General features: G+C 39.4%; 1 protein-coding gene and 1 long non-coding RNA gene across 3 annotated transcripts in view; one reads left to right on the top strand and one right to left on the bottom strand.

The window, feature by feature from the left end:
• The first annotated feature begins 405 nt into the window (after positions 1–405).
• Positions 406–21,118, top strand: LOC126471092 (uncharacterized). Its single transcript, XR_007586290.1, has 2 exons — positions 406–523; positions 20,987–21,118. It is a non-coding gene; the product is annotated as an uncharacterized LOC126471092 (long non-coding RNA).
• A 2,483-nt stretch (positions 21,119–23,601) lies between these two features.
• LOC126471078 (DNA polymerase alpha subunit B) overlaps positions 23,602–25,427 on the bottom strand; it is a 93,581-nt gene continuing 91,755 nt past the window's right edge. For both annotated transcript variants that reach the window (XM_050099153.1, XM_050099159.1), the window contains 3 exons: positions 25,150–25,359; positions 24,618–24,804; positions 23,602–24,339 (listed from right to left, as the gene is read on the bottom strand). In XM_050099153.1, coding sequence (XP_049955110.1) covers positions 24,196–24,339; positions 24,618–24,804; positions 25,150–25,359 — 541 coding nt within the window. In that variant the 3' untranslated portion in view covers positions 23,602–24,195. The remainder of the gene's footprint in view (positions 24,340–24,617; positions 24,805–25,149; positions 25,360–25,427) is intronic.

Below are 25,427 nucleotides of genomic sequence, written 5' to 3'. Positions count from 1 at the left end.
AAAATTTTACAGTCAAAAGGTGACGTAATTTACGAAAATTTTCACAATGTAAACTGCAGCTACGAGTAGTTAATGTTTGTTTTTGATTGAGATTTCTTTTATATATTACTTTGCAAGATCTCAAAAACCTTTATTACTGCACTATGCTGCTCATATTGAAAGATTAAATGAAAAATATTGTCCTCTAATTCGCGTATTTAGAAATAAACGTAAGAGATTTTCGCGCCATATTTTTTCGTATTGAAGTTCACAGCCAGGCCACAAGTAGCGCTGGTGTCGTTCTGCGTTTCCGTATAATAATGTGGTCTTTGCACTTCTACTATATTGGTGTTCTGTGTGTGGTATTACCGGCCCGCACTCGCACGTTGCTGGGCCGCACTGGAGAGTTGCGCGACAGCACCGATGCAGCAGCGAAAGTGTTAAGAAACCATTCTTGTAATTCTTTCAACGCCACAATGAATTCTTCGAACCTAGTGTTTTCATTAATGTCAGTGAGCTTCGAGAATTGGACTGTGGTTTGTCGGTATGTATCCCTTATACAAAGGGGGTTTTCCTTTTGAACGCAACCCCATCAAAAATAGAAATAAGTTGTTTGTAATGTCCTACTGTGGGAGGTGTTCAGTCAAATCCACTTAAAATGCAAGGTCCGCAATCCACTCAGTATGTTAGAATTTTCGTTCCTGCACTGTTTTCCTTCTTTAGATTCAACAATACTGAGTGTTATACAGAAATAACATTTATGCACTACATTTTCCTTCTTAAACACAATACCGAGTGTTACATGGAAATACTGTTTCAGACAGGCCCCTTGACTTAATGAACGCACTTTTCAATAATGTATACTCTGTAGAGTACCATCAAAAACTGTTGCAGCTGATGCCAGAATGATCTTTGTGACTTCAGAAATTTTACTACTCATACCACCAACTTCTTCACGTGCTCCATACCTGCAAATTTAGCATTAGGTGCTTCTTGATGTACAGAGCACTGAATCTTGTCTGTCGATTGTTATAATCTTTTGTCTTTCATTGCCAACTAAAGATTTAACAACTTTCTGCATGGTGATGATGATGATGAGCGTTTGGCGTCATTGGCCGGGAGGCCCCTCGCGGGGCAGGTCCGGCCGCCATATCGCAGGTCTTATTACATTCGGCGCCACATTGGGCGACCTGCACGCCGGATGGGGATGAAATGATGATGAACACAACACAACACCCAGTCCCTGAGCGGAGAAAATCTCCGACCCAGCCGGGAATCGAACCCGGGCCCAGAGGACGGCAATCCGTCACGCTGACCACTCAGCTACTGGGGCGGACTCTGCATGGTATTATGATGTCACTTTGTAGAAAATCTGATGTACCTGTTGCTTATGCAACTGGGTAATAAATAGTGAGAATCCTCATCCCTCTACTGTCATTCTCATTAATTTTTAAAGGGTTGTGACAACTGATCACTAGACTGCTTGTCTAGTATGCTTGTTTATGTGCTACCAGCCACTCAACCTGTAAACATCCTTCATGACACAAACGAATAGCAAATGGTAAACAAAACTAACGGCACTACAATTCTATCGAACTGAAGAGTTGTGCGAACCAAAATATTCAGTGAACTGTGGTGTTGTTTTGGTTAATTCCAAGGACTAAGTAAAGTTGAGACAAGCCAGGTCTTGGCCCACTCATCCTGCATTACACATTCTATAACAAGATGTGTTTGCGCATGTGGAAACACTAATTGGCACCTGAAGAAGATAGTCAGGACTTGCATTTAATGTTTCAGTGCCTGTGGAACACAGCGTATGACATTGTTGAAGCAGTGAACACTCCATTGCAGTGTGTGGAAGGTTCATAACTACAACCATCGTCAAAAATTCCAGTTTAATAAGTTAATAATACACAAATTGCAGTGGATTATACTGGCACAAACTGGATGACTCCTTTCCTCTTCCATTTATCTTGACATAAGATGTAAATTTCAACAAGGATACCGAGAGAAGTCTGACCCATCGCTATCAACATCTGAACTTGCAGATGTTCCAAATCATCAGACTACTGAATAATAATTGAGATGGTTTAAAGGTGCTATCCCTGGAAACATCAATGCTGACAGCACAATTATGAGAAATTTCAATGGTACTTATGTCGTGTAAAGGCTATTATTAGGGTTTCTAGTAATTATCTGAGGATCTTTTTAATAAAACTGAATTCCAGCTGAAATGAAAGTTGGATGTTATAATTCTTATATCACTTAGACAGTACAACATGAATAAGATAATTAGATATGACTTTTATATAATTCATCAAATGCTGTAAAAATATTAAACTCTCATTTAGGATGGGATATTACTATTTTCAGATATATTCATCAATACAAGTTTTAAACATAGACCGTAGTGAAAACTTACAATTTTCCTTAAGACAATATAACAGTTATTAAAGTAGAAATTTCTTATCAAATTTCTCAATAAAAGATTGACTGTTTATAACTGAAGTTTCAAAATTTACCCTTTGCCTTTTCTATAATCAGTCTTATTTCTTGAACCATTCTTTTTATTTCTTGAACCATTCTTTTAAGACTGGAACCCTCATTTTCATCAGGCTTTTTTTTCAGTCTGTACATTCTGTGAGAAGCATTCATCAGCATCAACCTTCATAGCCGAAAGTGGTCAGAGTGATTGTCATGTTAGGGACCCGGGTTCTTCCTTGGTGTGAGGACTTGTGGACAGTGGACGCTGCCTCTTGAGGGCAACTGAGGATTTACTCAACTGAGTAATAGTCATTCCATATCAAGAAACCTTAACAGAAGAGCTGTGTGCTGACCACATGCCCCTCCATCCATACTGCCTTTGGCAGGGGATGACAAGTTGGCTGGGCCCATCTTGGGCCAGAGCATAGAGTTTTAAGTTATTCTTCACAGGTAGTACAACTGTCTTTGTAATATCCACATTCAGTTGTTTCTCACTGTTAGGTACACTGACAAACAAAAGCATCCCACTGTAAAAACTCTTTTCTGCAACAACTGTTGTCATTCTCATTAATTTTTAAAGGGTTGTGACAACTGATCACTAGACTGCTTGTTTATGTGCTACCAGCCACTCAACCTGTAAACATCCTTCATGACACAAACGAATAGCAAATGGTAAACAAAACTAACGGCACCACAATTCTATCGAACTGAAGAGTTGTGCGAACCAAAATATTCAGTGAACTGTGGTGTTGTTTTGGTTAATTCCAAGGACTAAGTAAAGTTGAGACAAGCCAGGTCTTGGCCCACTCATCCTGCATTACACATTCTGTAACGATGTGTTTGCACATGTGGAAACACTAATTGGCACCTGAAGAAGATAGTCAGGACTTGCATGTAAATGTTTCAGTGCCTGTGGAACACAGCGTATGACATTGTTGAAGCACTGAACACTACGGTCGCAGGTTCGAATCCTGCCTCAGGATTGGATGTGTGTGATATCCTAAGGTTAGTTAGGTTTAAGTAGTTCTAAGTTCTAGGGGACTGATGACCTCAGAAGTCAAGTCCCATAGTGCTCAGAGCCATTTGAACCATTTGTTAGTGGTGGACGTGATAAGACATCCTGTGAAACTTTACTTAATATCTTCTCTGAAAACTAGCTAGAACCCCCTCATGATAGAAATACATTGGATCTAATGGCAACAAATCAACCTGACCTCTTTGAGGATATCAACATCGAAACCAATATCAGAGAGCAGGACGCGGTTGCGGCGACAATGATTAGCAAAGTACAGAGGACGACTAAAACAAGCAGAAAGAGACGTATGTTCAGCAAACAGGATAAAAGAAATCAGTAGTGTCATAATATAGTGAAGAACTTGAAACTTTCAGCAGAGGTGAGGAGCATGTAGAGGAACTTTGGCTCAAATTTGAGAGAATAGATATGTACCCAGTGGAACACAGCATAATGGGAGGGAATCTGTGTGGTACACGATCACTGTAAAGAAACAATAGATGTAAAACAAAGTGCAGGGCTATTGATAGAGAGATGCTGAATGAAATGTGTTTGGCTATCAAGAGAGCAATGTGTGATGCCTTAAGTGACTACCATAGCAGAATAATGTCAATTGACGTTTCACGAAGTCCGAAGAAATTCTGGTCATATGCTAAGACTGTTAGTGGCATCAAAGTTAATGTCCAGTCCCTAACAAGTGAGACAGGAACTGAAATTGAGGGTAGCAAAGCAAAAGTTCAAATGCTTAACTCTGATGCATTTGCAGCAGATAGCTGACTGTATTCATCAAGATTATGCAGGAACATTTTTAATATTTTATGGGAACGCTGTTGTTGCGAATGCTTTGGCAATTTAAACTTACGATTTTAATACTCTCACCTGCGGGAGGCATTTCTTTCGATCTTACACTGATACTTCTGGATTTCCTACAGCAATTGTTATCTGGATTGGATGTACAGTCACATAATCTAAAAAATCTTTGGGCACACCCCACGACCCAGCCACCTAAGTAAAGAGGCCTCTGATGTGTAGCGCACAACTGACATATTTAGGGGGACCCTACAGTTCTCAGCCGTGTGGTGCAAGTATACGCAGTCGCAGCCTAGACTGTCACAGAATCTTCAAAGTCTCTGGTTATGAGTCAAGTGGAAGGGATGAAACAAAGGACCACTATCAGTTCTGGGGACAATGCTGCAAATTGTGAGCTTCATTGAAACTCCATGTGCAAGAATGGTCTTCTTAACATTCTCTGCCAGTGGCTGGAATGACCCAAGAATGACCACGGAGCCCAGATGACAAGCATTTGTTTCAACGTGAGTCACAATTTGCAGTTGGTTGCCCCTGGTCCCTCAATGGCTGCCAGAATAGACTATTTAACATGTTGAATGAGGATCCCACGACCACACATAGTGCACCTAGTGTTCTTTCCTGACCCTTGCCGCCATCTCCCTAATGGGCACCATCGTTCACTGTATGTTTAAACTGCCAAGGAATAATGGACTGCTACCCTTTTGCATTTGCCGCCTCCTAACACTGGACAAAATCGGTGAAGTGAGTCCCCCTGACTCAATATCAGTTTCAGTGGAAGTCAGCACCTCACAATTGTTGGTCAGGGGGATCAGAGCAACACCCTGCATCCTCCCTTTCCCCGTCCACCTGTACAAGACATTTAGATCTACCACTGACACACAACTCGCAGCCAAGTGGATGGGTAATGACAGGTCCTATACTTCCTGCAGAGGAGACTGGATCCTCAGGAGAGGATAGTACTTGAGGTACTTCTGGTGCAGGTATCACAGATATATGACTCTCAGGAATTCTTCCAACACACCAGTTTGCAGCAGCTGCCAATAGTTTGACAGTAGTCATGGCAATTTCCGAGTGTTTACAAACGACAAATAATGTCTGAAAGAAAGGATATTGTGGAGAGACGTGGCTTTGCCAAGCCTGGACGATGTCTCCGCAATATCCTTTCATTAAGGAGTGCTAGTTCTGCAAGGTTCGCATCTGTAAAGTTTGGAAGGTAGGAGATGAGGTACTGGCAGAAGTAAAGCTGTGAGGATGGGGTTTGAGTCATCCTTGGGTAGCTCAGATGGTAGAGCACTTGCCCGTGAAAGGCAAAGGTCCCGAGTTCAAGTCTCGGTCCATCACCCAGTTTTAATCTGCCAGGAAGTTTCATACCAGCACACACTACGCTGCAGAGTGAAAATCTCATTCTACAAAAATATCATTTTGCGGTGGCTAAAAATATTGAAACTAGTCTTTTTTCATGTAATTGTACAATGAAATTAAAGGAACATTGTTTTAAACAAGGATAAGCCTATTGTCCTCAAAATTTTAAAAGAGCACAATTTAGTTGAAGCCTATAATTGACGATAACAGTACTAATTTATTGTGGCATTAGCGAATGTTCAAAATTTCACACTGTATCACAACAAAAAATGGGTATTGACACAATCAATGAAAGATTACACAGAACAAGTGACGTGAACAGTAAAATATGTGAATCTAGAACTTTAAATAGACACACGACCTTGTACAAGCAGTCTCACACAAGGAAAAATTCATAAGCTAGCTTTTATATATAAACAAACGTGTATTGCACGGATTTTTCACTTTTTGCTGATCTGTGTGCACTTAAAAACTGGCATGACACAAACACTGCAGCATATGTTTCTCTCATCAAAATCACTACAACGTTCAGCACCAACAAAGCACATCTTCTGCCTGTTGCAGCTAACAATGCATGTATGATATGATATGCTTGCATAAAGCAAAAATTTGAATCTTACTATCCAGGATTATTTGTGAGATGATGGAAACACCAACAGCAATCCTCAGTGTCGAGACTTGCTGTATGACTGCCATCCTTCTGGCCTCACAGCCAAGCGCTCTGGTTCACACAAGTTGAAGCCAGCAGCTTCTACTCAAGCATAACTGCGGATACTACAAAGTTTGTAAGTCAGCTTGACCACCAGTATGCTGCTGAGGTGTCGGACGTAATTACTGCACAACCTGAAAGCAATTCATAGGGCCGGCTGTACGAAGAGTTGATCAGAAGGTTATTGGCTTCTCAAGAAAGTCGTCACGGTCATGTTCTAACACAAGAACACAGTGGGGGATGCAAACCATCGCAGTACTTGTGGCACCTGCAGTGTATGATCAACACTGGTATGGTCCTGGACAACCGGCTATGAACTATTTTCAGTAGCTGTTTGGTGCCTCACATACAGGCGATAAAAGTTAAAGCATACCACGTGGATATGTCTTCAGATATGGTGGTGGGCCTGGTGGATAAAGTACAAGATGCAACGATGCCAACACCCACCAGTATGGTAACTGCACAGTACACACGCAAGTCAGCAACTGCATCACATGCAGCCTACAATGCACAGACAGCTGAATGGACTTTTTAATCCAGCAAATTAGTGAATTATTGTCTTGCTGCAATGTTAGTAGTGGTAATGACAGACAGAGTTTCCAAAGACACTCGCATAACAAAGCACTGGTTACCTCTTCTGCACCAGTGACAGAATCTAGCTTTAGAGAACAGGCATGCTGGTGTACTATGCCCTGCACGTACCCAAATGCCAGCGGCAGTCTGACGTAAGCACCACACCAGATTGCCATCTACAACATAGCACCTGGTTGTGAGCAAGTGATGGACAGGCCCCAATCTGTACTACTACCCACGAACCACATTACACCATTGTCTGCCAACAATGTTGTCCTGCCTGCAGCCAACAATTCTTGAATAGAAACATATGGCACACAACAGTTTGAACTGGATTTGGGTCTCTGCTGAGCATTCATGTGGGATTTTACCATCACAGAGCCGATTGTAGCAGCAGACTTTTCTTGCACTGCAACCTGCTGTTCAACGTAACAAATTCGCAACTAGATCCCAATGCAATATAGCCACTGACTCTAGCAAGCTCACTGAAACTGCAGACAGGAGTACACCAAGGTACTACAGGATTTTCCAGCTCTGAAGAGGCCTTCCAGCACATCTAAGTAAAGCACATCATCACATATTACATCAAGGCCATCGAGGGATGACCGTTATCTTCTAGGCCATGGTGGTCAGCTCCGGATCGACCAGCAATAGCCAAAGCACAATTCAACTATGTGATACATGAAAGCATCACGTGACTGTCTAGCAGTCCCTTGTCTTTGGATCCAAAGAAGTGTGGCATGTGCAGAGATTAGTGTTTAATGTCTGGACAGTGCCAGTTACCCTCAGTCGTGCTGGAATAGCACTTCCAACAGTATTCAGAAGGTTAGATCAATATATCACAGTACTGAACACAGTGAAATGTGTCTTAGGGCAGGCACAAGTGGACTTCCTTGGACACCACATTTCTTCGTCAGACGCCTTATCATTATCTCACAAAGTGGAAGCTATTCTCCAGATCTCTCTACCAACACAGACAAAGAATTATGGAATTTTCTCAAACATTGAATTTTACCACTGCCACCTGCAGCTGAAATCCAGGAACTTTTGACAGCTGCACATGTAGATCCTAAAAGTAAAGGAAACACTGCAATTTCATGCACAGAGCACACGACTGCTGCATTCGAGAAGGTTAAGCAGGGAATAGTGGACATTTCAATGCATACCTGGAGCAGGATGCAACATTAGCATTAATAGTGTATGTGAGCCAGACAGCAGCGAATGCAGTATCGTACCAATGCAACTGGCAACTTTTTGCAGTTTTCTCATGCAAACTGTCATTGCAATAACAAACATGGAGTGTGTGCAACTGTACATCCGTACCTACTGTCCAACTTTAGAAGTGCAGCCTGTGTCACCCCTGCATTTCATGTGGCTAGGAATTTAGAAAGACTGTGTGAGTGGACAAGATGCTACATACAGCGCCTTTGCAGCAAGGTCGGTCAGTCACATACATCCACCAACTGTTATCTTCACAGACAGTAACTTGTTTCACTCATGTCCACACAGATGTCATGGGATCTTTGCCTCCTTCAAACAATCAATGCTGCTAACCACGAATGGCTATCTCAAGCTATGGCCAGAAGCAGCACCAGCTGACAGTACCTCAGGGGAAACTTTGGCATACTACTTCATGCTTAGTTCAGTGTCACAATTTGGATGACTGCTACAAATCATGATGGACCACAGAAAACAGTTCAAAGCAAATCTATTTACCAACTTCACAACGTGCTACAGTACAAGCCATCTCAAAACAATGGCCAGCCATGAGATGATTGAGAATTGGCACTGGTTTATCAAAGCAGTGCTGATGTGCCACAAAACTGGGTAGACAGAGGCCTCTGCTGACAGTTTAGTTTGGATTGCAAAATGCCTACAAAACCGATCTTGATGCCTCCTCCAAAGAATTGGTATATGGAGAGACACTGTAACTACCTGGTGAATTTTAGACTATTCTGCCTGATTTAGACCCTGCTACCTTTATCAGACACCTGAGAGATCACTTGTCAAGGATCCAACCTCCACAACCATCCTGACATACATCTTTCATATTTACCTATACCAATCTGAGTGTATGTTCACTCACCATGTTGCATACCAAGTGTCACACCAGCTCTTCAAGTACCATATAACGAGCCGCAAGTACCATATAACGAGCCGCACCGAGTTCTCAAGAAGGGAAACCGTACACTAAGGTGTTTCAATGGGAAGCATTCTGTAGCACACTGACACTAATTGGCATGTTTTCAGTAAGCTGACCTCCCCTACATTGTCTTCACCACGGACCAACGCACCACAAAGTCTGGTTGACACTACATTGTTTATGTTTCTGCTTATTCCTAGGTTCATACAAAATTTAATGTTTGTGTATGCTGCATGCTTCGGAGAACTGACAATATCTGTGTCCAGAGGAGCTGTTGTTTGTGATACACATGGAGTAGTCAACTTCTAATGCCAACTTTATTTTTAGTCACTTTCGCATTATTACCAAGCATTCAGTCCTCAATGAATTATTAGCCTCAAAGATCTAACAAGCAGGCTCACAACGTGGGCACTACTTATCACAGAATTTTGATTTGATATGGTAGATAGATCGGGGAGGAAGATTTGTGAGAATACAGATGGTCTGAAGTGGAACAGATATGTCGAACAGCAAGTTAAGACATAATTGGAGGCCTGGGCAATGTGATGATGGGAACTTTCAGTGATACACAACAGGATACTTTACTGGGATACATGTCCAGAAGTTAAGTGGTCACTGTTGCTTCTTTAGAGTCGTGTAACAGTACACACGGAGCCAGTGGGAGGTGTGACATATCGCTGAGCTGCAGCATCATATTATTGAAAGGCTGGAATAAAATGTAGTAGTAATTAAAGAACTGTGTGTACCGACCTTAGTAAGACATGTGCAAAACGGAGCCCTATTACATTGGTTGCTGAAGGCAGAAAAACCTTTGAAGATTATAGGATTGAATAATATTGTCCTTCACCCACAATCCCACAGATAATAAATACACCATTACAATAAATTTTTCTTTGCTATAACTGGCTACAACTATTCAGAGAGCTGTTGCTCTCACGACAGGATCCTAACAGCTTTTAAAAAGTTAATTGGAGGCCACAAGCAGACAAAGCAAACACTGATGCCTGATGCCATGTACCTGTTGATCGCCACATGCTATTTCGTACAGCACTGTACATTACTTTGTATTTCTCAATTCAGTTGACACCAGTGTACGGGAAATCTATTGCAATACCTTGTTCAATATTTCACCATCCAGAAGTATACCGTGCTAAAAACAGTGGAACATCAGGCATGAACCTCTTCTGTGCCTTCCAGGAGCCTCGCAATTATCAGCATGTTAATACTAAGAATACTCCTCTCTGAAGTGGGTATCATGGAAAACAATAGTCTTCATATAGCATAGTAACCCATGCCAGAAGAGTTAAAAGTTACCAAGGCAGCAAATCTCAGGAGAGAAGTATAATATGAAATGAATGTAACTGGCCAACATGATGCTAAGGGCGTTTGTGATATATTTCACACAGCTCCTGTTTTTTGTTTCACATAAGCATATCTTTCTCACCAGTATTCTTGGGAATTATCACGGGAGGTATAGGCTTCTCATAAGCATAATAACAGCAGAATAACATTTTGTATAGTTTCCCAAGGTATCATTCACACTGTAAAGTCATATTGCAATTAATATTGCTCACTAAGAATTAAATATCTGCTGGAAACTAGCAGTTGTTTCAAATCAGATTGTGACCAATACTACATGAAGCTGATAAGTTACTTTGTTCAGCTGGTAAATGCGACGAGTCTGCTTTTCTCGACAATGCTATATTTTAATAATGACATGTATCTTTTACTTGTGAATTGTATAAGAAAACAGCTTCTTAATTCAGATTAAGAAACTGCAGCAGATGAAAATTCAAAAAGGAAGCCAAAAGATGGGAAAGAATATTGAATATGCTAATCAACTTTAATCATCATATAGAGTGAGTGAAGCGAAGACTGATCTAAATAAGTTGCTACATAAACATATTGGGGTTGAATGGAGGAGTGTAGGAGAGTTTAGATTTCAATGTTAACATAGATCAATTGCTGGGGTAACTGACAATGAGGAAGTAGTTAGTATGTTAGCTTGCAGTTGTTTAGGAGGAGGAGGACTGAATCAAATTTGAAGATGAGCCAATAGGATGGCCATTCTAAACATTTTGAAAATCAAAATGGCTAAGCAGACAATAAGATTATTGATTAACAGTTCTGTTTAAGGGGAGTCGGATGGTTCTATCTTGGCCATGTTAAATTATATGACTTTAGGAACATTTTTCTCCCTAACCAATTTACATAACATCATAATTTTTGCTGTTGTGGTTCTTATATCTTTATCTTCATTTTAAACTGATATGTCTTAAAAGTAATAAAAACTTACATTTAAAAAAATATTTTTTAAAGTAACCATAAAAACTGCAATTTTTTACTTTAAGTAAATCTATACCCTAGTTCTTTAAAAGATATTCATATTTCCTCAGTTTAAATCAACAGCTAACAAATTAGGAACAATTTAAAAAAATAATGTAGCCAAGAAAAATGTTCCTAACTATTGAAAAACAGATGTTGGGGAAACGCAAATAAAGATAAGACTATTAAACAATGATTTTATTCTTACTTTAGTACATTCCAGCTTCATATGAAGGTATATATGGATCTTCTAGTTCTTCAAACTGGTCCTCAATCTTCCTTCTTGCTTGCTGTGTGGCCTGGCAACACTATTTCTCAATTTCTGTGACAGCCTTGTCCGCTTTTTTAATCCAAAGTTCGTCTCCTTTTTCAAAAGCTTGACACAGCTCTTGCCTGGAGATATGCCTAGATGACTCAAAATTTTACACTTTGCTAAATTTCCTTCATTGAAACTTTTAATAGCTTCAAACACTCCCAACTGAAATGCAGACATCAAAATAAAAGTTGCTTTTGGTAGCCACGACCGTGCAACATTGTTGAGCGACTGACGTATTTTGCATTCCACCATGTAGGCACTTACGCAAGATATCAGGATGGGCCAAGTCTCTAAATATGGGTTTTATTTGTTCCATAACAGTGAAAGGAAGACGAGTGTGGTCGTAAGGCTCATATTTCTCTTGGGCTTTTCAGAATTTGCACCAGCTTGTCTCACCTTTGGGGCATAGCTCATGTCCAGATGTGTCTTCGTTGGTAGCCGTCAAATGAAAACATTCTGCCCAGACCGCTGCCTTCATGTCCTTTAGAGATTTTGTAGCATTCCCTCTTACAGCCAGGCCATAATATAGTTGTATTTTATTTATAGCCTCACCAATAAGGCAGCCACAATCCCCAATGGTTTTCCCGTAGGAAGGTTTTGTTTTCCCAAGTTTCTGTTTCAATTTCCTGAGGAAACTACCCACCCGCTTCTGGACGTGACAACAACATTCCAATTTCTCATTTGAGAAGTTGGGACCATATGGTTTGGCCTCACAAACCTTAGGGTAAGAAGCACTGTCCCCGTCTCCTAAATAATACTTGTATCGCACTCCGTATTTCAGCAGCGATTCTTTGAACATTTCCACAACTCCTTTTACCTCTATTCCTCCACTTACTCCAGATCATGATTGTTGGTCATTCAATTTTCACATCTCTATTACCATCATTTTCACCGACACTTTCTTCAACAGCAGCCTTCACACTCTCTTCGCAGACCTCTTTTGCAGCATCGCTAAGCATCCTATTGTAATAATTGAAAGCTGGCGGAGTCCGCAAGTTCATTACATCACAGAAAGTTTTCACCACTTCTTCATCTATCCCAATACATTGGAATGCGTAGGCTAATTAAACATTCACTTCCGATTGTTTTAGAGTCTGGTAAGCATGGAGAATAGTCACTGCACTTTACTACCATCGATACTTGTAAGCCTAGCCTGATCCAGTAGAGACAGTAAGGAATCCTTTACATTTTATGTGTTTTTGTGGTCTTCATTCCTGAGACTGGTTTGATGCAGCTCTCCATGCTACTCTATCCTGTGCAAGCTTCTTCATCCCCCAGTACTTACTGCAACCCACATCCTTCTGAATCTGCTTAGTGTATTCATCTCTTGGTCTCCCTCTACGATTTTTACCCTCCACGCTGCCCTCCAATGCTAAATTTGTGGTCCCTTGATGCCTCAGGACATGTCCTGACAACCAGTTCCTTCTTCTTGTCAAGTTGTGCCACAAACTCCTCTTCTCCCCAATTCTATTCAATACTTCCTCATTAGTTATGTGATCTACCCATCTAATCTTCAGCGTTCTTCTGTAGCACCACATTTTGAAAGCTTATATTCTCTTCTTGTCCAAACTATTTATTGTCCATGTTTCACTTCCATACATGGCTACACTCCATACAAATACTTTCAGAAACGACTTCCTGACATTTAAATCTATACTTGATGTTAACAAATTTCTCTTCTTCAGAAATGCTTTCCTTGCCATTGCCAGTCTACATTTTATATCCTCTCTACTTCGACCATCATCAGTTATTTTACTCCCTAAATAGCAAAACTCCTTTACCACTTTAAGTGTCTCAATTCCTAATCTAATTCCCTCAGTATCACCGGATTTAATTCGACTACATTCCATTATCCTTGTTTTGCTTTTGTTGATGTTCATCTTATATCCTCCTTTCAAGACACTGTCCATTCCGTTCAACTGCTCTTCCAAGTCCTTTGCTGTCTCTGACAGAATTACAATGTCATCGGCGAACATCAAAGTTTTTATTTCTTCTCCATGGATTTTAATACCTACTCCGAATTTTTCTTTTGTTTCCTTTACTGCTTGCTCAATACACAGATTGAATAATATCGGGGAAAGGCTACAACCCTGTCTCACTTCCTTCCCAACCACTGCTTCCCTTTCACATTGTCAAAAGCTTTCTCTAAGTCCACAAATGCTAGAAACGTAGGTTTGCCTTTCCTTAATCTTTCTTCTAAGATAAGTTGTAAGGTCAGTATTGCCTCACGGGTTCCAATATTTCTACGGAATCCAAACTGATCTTCCCCGAGGTTGGCTTCTACGTTTTTCCATTCGTCTTAGTATTTTGCAGCTGTGACTTATTAAACTGATAGTTCGGTAATTTTCACATCTGTCAACACCTGCTTTCTTTGGGATTCGAATTATTATATTCTTCTTGAAGTCTGAGGGTATTTCGCCTGTCGCATACATCTTGCTCACCAGATGGTAGACTTGTCACGACTGGCTCTCCCAAGGCCGTTAGTAGTTCTAATGGAATGTTGTATACTCCCAGTGCCTTGTTTCGACTCAGGTCTTTTAGTGCTCTGTCAAACTTCACGAGTATCATATCTCCCATTTCATCTTCATCTACATCCTCTTCCATTTCCATAATATTGTCCTCAAGTACATAGCCCTTGTATAGACCCTGTATATACTCCTTCCACCGTTCTGCTTTCCCTTCTTTGCTTAGAACTGGGTTTCCACCTGAGCTCTAGATATTCATACAAGTGGTTCTCCTTTCTCCAAAGGTCTCTCAGGGTGTATACGTGGACAAGTAAAAAAAATTCCCGGATTTTTCCCTGATTTCCCGGTTAAAAATACACTTTCTCCCGGGTGTCAGTAAATTTTCCCTTATCAGTGCTTTGAATGGTTATCGTTTTATACACGGGCGTACAATTTCCCGGTACTTTAGAAAACAAAACTCAGGGAAAAAGACACGTTTTGGAAATATCTTTGATGTGCAGCAACATGTACGTTGCGTATTTTCGTATTACAAAAGTATACATTGGAATTCCACCAAACACCGCTTGTTACTTTCTGAATTATTGAAATCGAGATTTCGATGCGCTTTTGTAAGCCGTTCGTAGCTCATGTCACGTGATCTCGCCAGTCGATATTCAGAGCGTAGGACACGTGATGGAGTCAGCCAACAGCAACATTACTGCTAAGTAGCACAAGCACACAAACAGGGAAAGTTAATAGTTTAAATTAATATACATAGTGCTGCTACGAGAAAAACAAAGCTTTCACATATAATAATGGTCTCAAGCTGCAAGAGAAGCTAAGCTTTCGCATATACTGTTGATTGTTTTTGCGCGTGTTACACTTTAAGATATATCACACAAATGTGCCAGTAAAATTTTTAATAATGACATATATGTCTGCTCTTCAGGGTTCGAAATTCTTCTAAATGGCTCGTCATCAAAGAGTCGAGTTTTAAATGAGGGTCAAACACACTGTGATTTAAGAATTTAGTGGTATGTTCTCATACATAGTTCAACTTACATAAAAGGATATTTAATTTGAAAGTAACGCTTTTCAAACCACCATTTGCAATATTTTCCTGCGACCACTTAGAAATTGGTTCGTTTCAGTAGTTGATAGAGAGCGCAGATAACAGGCGACACCGCACTTGGGTAGCTATCATGACGTAGGAATCCGGTATGTACGTACGTGTAAAACATTGAAAGATCATACATTATGTCATAAAAGAAACAAGACATCAGAGGATACTGCAAGAGCATCAGAATTTCGTGAACCATATTAAAATGGGCACATTTAAAGTGCATACTTAAAGGGCATATTCGTATGTCCAGATTCCCAATGAAGTAGACCTCGACCTGATATTAAGCTTTTCAGTGCGGTTTTCGGGATGTAAATTTTCTTGGAGCACCAGTCCTCTATTATATCATGTTTGGTTCTTCATTGTGGCATAATGCCATACGTGCTAGAAAATGAAAACGTGCACTTGAAATGCAACGAACAGTTGAAACTAGCCAGTACTGTGGAATTAAACATTTCGTTTCAAATACATTGGCTGCCTCTGCGGAAAAGGTTAACTGAAGTCAAATTTCTTTAGAAACAGACAAAAATAATTTCATTGTTCCGCATGGCGATTAATGCTTGACTGTCAGAAAGGTGCAAATAAAATAAAATCTGAAACTATGGACATATTTCAGCCTTCCGTAATTATGTGAATGTGTTTTAATTCACCTGATAGCTCCCGTCACAGATACCCGTTTTGTTTTCATTTAACATGAAAGTAAAAAGTGGAAACGGCAACATCATCACTAAATGTAAACATGGGTGACATGGAGACTACCCACTATAACTCAGACTGCTCTGCGCATCAGCCCCAGCTACAACATTTGCGAACTGGGTCAATACTACAAAAAAATAGAATTTTCAAAATATGTTCACCTTTTAGCGCATATCTTTCTGAAAAGTCTGAAACAAACAGGAAATGTAAGACATTATTTGGTCTTAAGTATGCCAAAGTGCAGTGCCACGCCTCTTCATAAAGCATTTTTCTACCGCACGTCCAAACTATATTCAGGAGAGTGGAAATTGAAATGTCCTATGGTGCCTCTCCTGCTCCCAGTTGGCCGGTTTGACAGCCTGCCGCTCTTTAAAAAAAAAAAAAAAATAATAATAATAATAATCTAGCAATTAATAGCGGATGGGATTATTTGTAATCGAGAGAACAAGAACTCTTCAGAAAAATCTTAACTTTTATGGCCTATTAGTTAATAACTTGCTGTTTTGTGTGACATAAAATTAAATATAGGGTATATGAAACCAATACTGTCAAGAGATAAGCAAGAAATTACACATTTCTTCAAACCTTAACTCTTAGAATTTTTTCTCTCTAATCTTGCTACAGCTTTACATGGCGTGCTTTCCTTTCTGCGAAAGAATCTATTACTTCATCAAAGTTCGTGAAATGTCTTGCTACATGAAAAATCAAAATGTCGTTATCTAATACTGAAATTGCTGTTAATACAAATAATACCCAAGACTGGTGTGGTTTCTGGGTCTGATTACGTCTATTTTGTCACTGTCTGTTAGATTTTCCGGTTATGCGTATTACGTGCTCGAACGACACGTTTTCCGCGTTACTTCCAGAATAGAATTTACGCGGCTGCTAGCCGGGGACTGTACTACCAGTCCTTATTAGTGTAACAGCGAACTGACCAAAAATTTTCTGTCAAGATTTCATTTTCTTGGATACACTGAGAAGATAATACGTAATCTTTCTCACTTGTTATTCCTGTCAGTCGTTTATTTCCATTCTAGTAGTCTGAATCTATGGATTTCGCTAGTAATAATAACAACGTTGATCATTCGCAAATTCGATCAACCACATAATCAGACAGCGATTGGCATTCATCCGTTCGGCTTTACTCCCTCAACTCTTATAGCCTCGTCCCCTTTTGTCTGCGGAAAGTTTATTTCTAGATGCGATGAGGATTCTCCTGACAGAGACATCACATACACTATGCATGCATTCAAAAGTCAACATACGATTCAGAAATCAACTTAAAATGTGTTCAAAAATCATCAAGGAAGCGCCTCAAAATCATACGAATAATCGCTAGACAAACGTGCGCTGGATGCTAGGCGCTTTGTGAAACAAGTTTTTTTCCTAAAGAATATGAATTTGGCGCCCCCTTTTCCGGGCAGCATCTAGCTGCAACTGCTTGCACAGCCAACAGCCGCATTCCTGTAGCCAGAAGCGGGAGAATCTACTACTCAAATGTGATTCAACTGCGCATGCGCATGAGCCCGCGTGTAACTGCTAAAATAAATCGAATGTAAACAGTTGCAACTTCACACTCATTGGAGGCAATTTGTTGTTATGAAGCACTCCATAGTCTTCCTAAAGCCTTTGACACATTTTCAGTTGGCAGAAGCTTCCATGATCACTGTGTCGTCGTCGTATATGGCACATTTCGTTTGCACTTTAAGTTATTTTCATTTTTTTTCTCTCGTTTATGTTTTATTGTTGATATATTATTCTGCAGTAGGGGGATACAGTAATATCCTTTGTTAGGGTATCGGTTCTTACCAGTCAAAATTACAAAAATTTAACTGAAAACTAAAACAATGAAAAATTCCCAGAATTCTAAAAATGTCCCGGGTTTATCCCGGATCGTATACACCCTGTCTCTTTAATTTTCCTGTAGGCAGTATCTATTTTACCCCTAGTGAATTAAGCCTCTACATCCTTACATTTATCCTCTAGCCATCCCTGCTTAGCCATTTTGCACTTCCTGTCGATCTCATTTTTGAGACGTCTGTATTCCTTTTTGCCTCCTTCATTTACTGCATTTTTATATTTTCTCCTTTCATCAATTAAGTTCAATATTTCTTCTGTTACCCAAGGATTTCTACTAGCCCTCGTCTTTTTACCTACTTGATCTTCTGCTGCCTTCACCACTTCATCCCTCAAAGCTACCCATTCTTCTACTGTATTTCTTTCCCCCATTCGTGTCAATTGTTCCCTTATGCTCTCCCTGAAACTGTACAACCTCTGGTTCTTTCAGTTTATCCAGGTCCCATCTCCTTAAATTCCCACCTTTTTGCAGTTTCTTCAGTTTTGATCTACAGTTCATAACCAATAGATTGTGGTCAGAGTCCACATCTGCCCCTGGAAATGTCTTACAATTAAAAACCTGGTACCTAAATCTCTGTCTTACCATTATATAATCTATCTGATACCTTCTAGTATCTCCAGGATTCTTCCATGTATACAACCTTCTTTTATGATTCTTGAACCAAGTGTTAGCTCTGATTAAGTTATGCTCTGTGCAAAACTCTACCAGGCGGCTTCCTCTTTCATTTCTTAGCCCCAATCCATATTCACCTACTATGTTTCCTTCTCTCCCTTTTCCTACTCTCGAATTCCAGTCACCCATGACTATTAAATTTTCGTCTCCCTTCACTACCTGAATAATTTCTTTTATCTCATCATACATTTCTTCAATTTCTTCTTCGTCTGCAGAGCTAGTTGGCATATAAACTTGTACTACCGTAGTAGGCGTGGGCTTCGTGTCTATCTTGGCGACAATAATGCGTTCACTATGCTGTTTGTAGTAGCTTACCCGCACTCCTGTTTTTTTATTCATTATTAAACCTACTCCTGCATTACTCCTATTTGATTTTGTACTTATAACCCTGTATTCACCTGACCAAAAGTCAGGTTCCTCCTGCCACCGAACTTCACTAATTCCCACTATATCTAACTTTAACCTATCCATTTCCCTTTTTAAATTTTCTAACCTACCTGCCCGATTAAGGGATCTGACATTCCACGCTCCAATCCGTAGAACGCCAGTTTTCTTTTTCCTGATAATGACATCTTGAGTAGTCCCCGCCCGGAGATCCGAATAGGGGACTATTTTACCTCCGGAATATTTTAACCAAGAGGACGCCAGTAAAGCTGCATGCCTTCGGGGAAAATTACGGCCATAGTTTCCCCTTGCTTTCAGCCGTTCGCAGTACCAGCACAGCAAGGCCGTTTTAGTTAATGTTGCAAGGCCAGGTCAGTCAATCATCCAGACTGTTGCCCCTGCAACTACTGAAAAGGCTGCTGCCCCTCTTCAGGAACCACACGTTTGTCTGGCCCGTCAACAGGTACCCCTCCATTGTCGTTGCACCTACAGTACGGCCATCTGTATCGCTGAGGCACGCAAGCCTCCCCACCAACGGCAAGGTCCATGGGGAAGGTACATTTTATACACACCGCAATTTGGCTAACTAGGTTACCTAAACTTTTGATATTAACAATATCATAGCGACCTCCTCCTTTTCCATACATGTCATAATTAGCCGAGTTATGGGTAAGCTTCTTAGAAGAAGAGCTTGTTTTAGAAGCACAAGCGGCGTCGGTACTAGTACTAGGCCTAGGCTCACCTTCACAATGAACTTCGACTTCAGATTCACCACGATGCAAAAGCTGTTTTTGGTTACATCTCCCCCCACTGAACTCATGTTTTCTTGTTTTGTATTCGCAGCATTTTTACACAATATAAACATATTTGCTGAGATATAAATGCTGAAATACGAATACCATAAACACTTTCAATCACCACAAACAAAGAACTGAAAAAAAAAAACAAAAAAAAAAAAAAAAAAAAAAACAAAGTAAACTGGCAGCTGTTTTCATCATTGTTGCCAACAGTATTTCATAAGTGTTACCAACTAAGCTTTCAAACAGCTGTCCTATAACAAGTAGTCATTAGTGAGTAAAAAGAAGACAAGAGTTCATGAAAAGTGTGCATTGCAGGGTTTTACTAAAACGCTTGTAAAACGGAAACCACTCAACATATATTAATAAATTTGGTATCAATTTAAACTCAAATATACATAACCAAACAACCACCCAGTTCCCCTTACTAAGAACACAAAGAAGCATTTAAATACTACAGTATGTGGACAAAGAACTATAGCACAGCACAAAGACACTGAGATGTATTTAAAGGTGATTTTTATGTGAATATGTTGACTGTGTAATAATACAGTTTCCTACAACACGATGTTAGTTTGATATAGAACCTATTACGAAGTCTACTGGCAGTAAGGTGAACATTATGAGTACACTATACATTACAATGTTAATTGTGAAGAATTAAATTTTATTTTAAAAGCCCATGTTTTGTTACTATAAAAATAACTGGTTTGTCACTTACCTTATGAATAGATTATTTTTATATTTTACAAATTATTCAATCAAAGCAAACAAATTTCCCTTAAATTTGAAGAACACAACTGCAAATTCATTTCAGTTTTTCAAGTTGCTAGAAGCAAGCCCCAAACATAACAACTTCATAATTTAATATTTGTGAAAAATGTCCCCCAGGTTATTACGAAGCGTCAATCTTTTGTTTCTGTAAAATTTAGTTTTTTGGACATAATATGATTCAATATTATGTTCCTCACATACACTACAATTGTGTCTTGTACTAGATGAATTTATAACAAGTAACCCATGCAGCTCACTGCAATACGTACATAGCTCTTTAGATATAAAATTATGTGTAAGACAGCTATCAGCCTGTTGCACTGCACTACTTTACTGCTTATATTTTCATGGGCTTTAATGTCCGCAAAATTCTATGCAGCTTAATGCTGGTTTGTTCCTTGGCGGCTCCAAATCAGCAGTGTCCCTTGAATGTTCGATCCCCCCAAACAATTAAGTTTCTACTGCAAGAATTAAACCTTAATCCTGTTTTATTTGTGAAGTTACCAACTTCTAATTTCCTTTTTACAGAGAACGAGTGCTGTGAAATAAGGTGCTGACAGTGGACACTTGTGAAAATTATTCATGCCGGCAGTGCAATAAGAAGTCCTTATAAGTTTGCTCCACTGACAAGACAGCTAAAAAAAAAAAAAAAAAAGAGAAGCCAATTTGAAGCTTTAGCTTCTTAGTAAAGAAGAACCACAAACTAACCTTTCATTTGCCTGTGCATTACTGCTTACAGAGCAGACTAGAGGCATTTCTAGGTCTGCACTGTACTGCATGTGTGTGCGCTAAGTATGTATACTAATATGAAAACATTTTGCTAAGGGACATGTAGAGTCATCACTAACAATGAATCTGCAACCAAATGGGTAAACAAACACATCTACATACCTCAACCTACAGGTTTTAAGCAAAAACAGGAAAGAGTGTGGCATTACAGCATTTTCAGTCAGACAAGTCACGTTGGTATTAACATCACTGATCAGTGCTTAGCATTCTGCTTCCACGAGTACATATGAGTGTGCTACTTCTCCCTTTTTGGCTATGGTCACTCACTCTGCAAGTGTGTCACTTTACTTTAGAATTCGTATGCTGGTTTCCATTTTTAATGGGCGTTTGTTTCCATAGAAGTCATGTCGAAAAATAGTTCTATATCGCAAATATATTGTTACTTGAAGAATGTGACTAGCTGGTATATGAGAGGGTGTCTCAGTGACTGTATGTGACTAATGTACATTTATTTAAGAGAGAGCCTTGAATGTGCAATAAAATTTGAGTTCTCTATGCACTGCACTGTTCTTGTGTAAAATATCAAAATTAAATATTCTGCACTATTATGCAGTGGTCAGACTACATATAATACTGACTGGCACTGCACTCTAGTGCCACAGAAATTTAGTTGACACAATATGGTGACAGGCTCCACAACACCGATGAGGGGCGGCAGTCTCAAGATTTATGTTCAAAAATATAAAGATTCGATCTGCAGAGGAATCTTCTGAAAGAGGGGCTAAAGCCTTGAAGGTGACCCTTGGATAAAACATTTTAACACAAGAACAACCATAATTATGAAAATTTTCCAGGCTATTATGTTGATCAGACCACTGCATAACAGCCCAGAATATTTATCTTTCACAATGAATACAATATTCAAAACTTACTACACCATAAAGCCTATCACTTATGCAAATTTATGTCGGTCACACACAAAAACCATCTCACAGTATCAGCTAGTCACATTCTTCAGATTACAGTATATGTGCAATATGGAACTTTGTTTTGGCATGATTTTTCTAGAAACAAATTCCCAATAAAACTGTTCCTCACGACTTTTAAGAGTGTGTCAAGAAAGTTGTTCTGCTCTGCCGCCATCACAGCACTCTTGTCGCTGTTCCACATATTCACACTCGTCCCTCTGGTTCATTGTCTTTCCACTGACACACACACACACACACACACACACACACACACACACACACACACACACACACACACAGAGAGCTAGGTTGTGTTGTGTTTGCATTTGTTAGGGATCATTCAAAATGTTTAACACCATCTCTGAGACCACAGATTGAAATACATTCTGTATAAGATTTTTGAACACAAACAATATTAATCCAGCTGAAATTCATCAAGTTTTAGATATGTACGATTGAATGGTGAGAAAGCGGGGGAGGCAATTCAATGCTGGCCGAACCAATGTTCATCCGTTGTCAAAGATGGTTTGGTTGAGAAAGTGAATGAGAAAATTCATGAAAACAGATAGTTGACAATAAGAATGCTTTGCGACAAGTTTCCACAAATTTGAAAGCCTGTTTTGCAAGTGTCACAAATCACTTAAATTTTTGCAAAATGTGTTCCTGTTGGGTTCCAAAAACACTTACAACAGCTCACGAAATGAAGTGCCTTTGCAGTGCATTGAAATTTCTTACCTAATAATGTAACAAGGGAAATGAATTCCAAAACAGAATTGTGACCGGCGATGTAGTCCAGAAACAAAACGACAGTCAATGGAGAGGAGGCATTCACAATCCCTCAAAAAACAAATTCAAAATAATGTTGTAAGAACAAAACATCAGTGCACTGTGTTCCGAGAAAACCTCGGTGCACAATTCAAAAGGTGTGGAATAATCAGAAAAGGCATATGTTGCTTCATGATAATGCACATTCCCATTCTACCGGCAGCACCCAAAACCTTATTCAACAGTTCAGTTGGCAGCAGTTTGATCACCTGCCATACAGCCATGATCTCGCACATTCTGACAACCCCACATTCTCGAACTTTTGAATGTGATTTTGCAGGAAGGCACTTTTACAGCAATGACAACATGAAAAACTGTTCAGTGGCTGTCTTCATTGACAGTATCTTTCTACAATGAGGGCTAGAAAAGTTGGTTCCCCACTATGACAAAAGTCTGAATAATGGTAGCGCTATGTAAAAAACAGTTTTAGGAAATGATCTATCTTGTAAATATAAATTTTAATTTGAAGCAAGGAAAGAATGGGTTTGTGTTTTTCTCCAAAAACTTGTGTGCAGCTTTCAGCTTACCCTATTATTAATGACTATGTTTTCAAGCCGAAGGGTAAAGGTGAGGTACCATTACAAGTTATGTCTTATAGGTTTTGTACAAAAACATACAAACGCAATGAAATAAATTTTTTTTGTACAAAATGTTTTATAGTGTCTCAAAACATTCACCTTAAGATTCCACATTTTCAGAAACCTGGACCAGTTCTCATGAGAAAAAATTAATTCTGCACATTAATGTAACATCTTTTCAGAAAGTGATCAATAATCACACATCGTTCACAGCAGTTCAAGGCACTGGTATTAAGTTTGGCATTTACAAAAAAAAAAATAATCAAATGAAAACCTCAACTTTAAAGTGCTCATCGTAAACGAACTACTTTGCCAACTTTTGAGCTGCAACTAAATGAACAACAGTAACGGCACTTTAAAATAGTGCCACATCTGAATGGTACCATTCAGGGCCAATTTTAGCTTGAAAGAAAACCATCATAAATTTCTACTTCCACTTGCATCTTTTCATAAAAAACTTCACAATACTAGAGTTTTCTAATATCTGACACACATGATTCAGGAAGGCTTAAAATCTGCAGGAAATTTGACACTGGACCAACTGTGTGCATGTTTCATCTCAGTCCTATTATCTTAAAATTATTTCGAAGCATGAAGTACATAATTATATTTAAAATTTGGAAGTCCATTAATACAGTTAAATCTTCAAAATCTGAGCAATAACACTGACAGGAAACTGCGATCCTTGTCCTGCAGCTTTTATTTCTAAACGTGCCATACTCCCACCAACCAATCCTTTGGCAAGCCGCTCTGGATTAACAACCAAGCAACCTTTTATGTTCTGAAACAATTCCATGAAAAACTGTAATTAGAAAAAACTTATTACATCCAATACAATTCTATGTACTATTGACAATAGAATCAATGTATAAATCAAATTTTTAATAGTCAGATAAGAGAGAAAGAGAGAGAGAGAGAGAGAGAGAGAGAGAGAGAGAGAGAGAGAGAGAGAGAGAGATAGAGATAGATATGAATACTGTTTGTGGGAAATGTACTTTAAATTCTACAAGTTATGCACTGCATACAATTACCGATAGGCACTGGAAATATTAAACTCACCTTTATGAAATAACGTAAATCTGATGGCAAAATAAGAATGTGTGGTGCAACAGGAAGATGTGAAAGTTTTTCCCAGTGGCCCAGATCCACACTTAACTCTTCAGCAGGTGGAAAAAGTGGATAGAAGTTCCGCTGGGACAGAACATGACTAGCCAACCGCCCAAGACGGTCTGAACCCTGAGCAGGACTGCAAGAATGCATTGAAAATTTACTAACTTTATGTACCACACTCGTACATTACTTATGCAACCTGATGTTCGCAATGACACTTGTCTCAGTTACAACATGGGTGTAGCTAACAAACAAATGCCACAGCACATATCAACACATTTTGCATACTTTCTACTCTTGTATTGATCTTATCACTGAATTAACTTTCAGTTTAACATGACTAAAACCAAATTTGAAGTATCACAAAACAGTCAGGTAAGAGGCTAGTTTGGGTTCTGTGGATATTTTAAAACCAAACAGAGTCAAACTTCAACCAACTTAAGAGTTACTATATCTTACAATATTATCTAGCACCACTTACTAAGATATCTCTTCCTTCCCAAGGTGGAACAAGACGTCTACAGATGTAACACCAAACTTAACACCACAGATTGAAAACTGGCACGGATCAGACATAAAATGCAAGTTAGTATACATTAATCTTTTTGTACGTAAAAATGGTGGTGTTGGGTATATCACGTGATGATGGACATCTCGCCAACATGGTACAACAACAACTTGTGTGTGAGACCTGGAAGGAAAATAAAGTTTCACTACTGGGATTTTTTATACCCTTTCTCGATACACTACAACTAGAAC

The sequence above is a fragment of the Schistocerca serialis genome, chromosome 1, assembly GCF_023864345.2.
Source record: "Schistocerca serialis cubense isolate TAMUIC-IGC-003099 chromosome 1, iqSchSeri2.2, whole genome shotgun sequence".
Classification (NCBI taxonomy): Eukaryota; Metazoa; Arthropoda; class Insecta; order Orthoptera; family Acrididae; genus Schistocerca; species Schistocerca serialis.
Note: the sequence above shows the minus strand (reverse complement) of the source record. Positions and strands in the feature narration are given on the sequence as shown.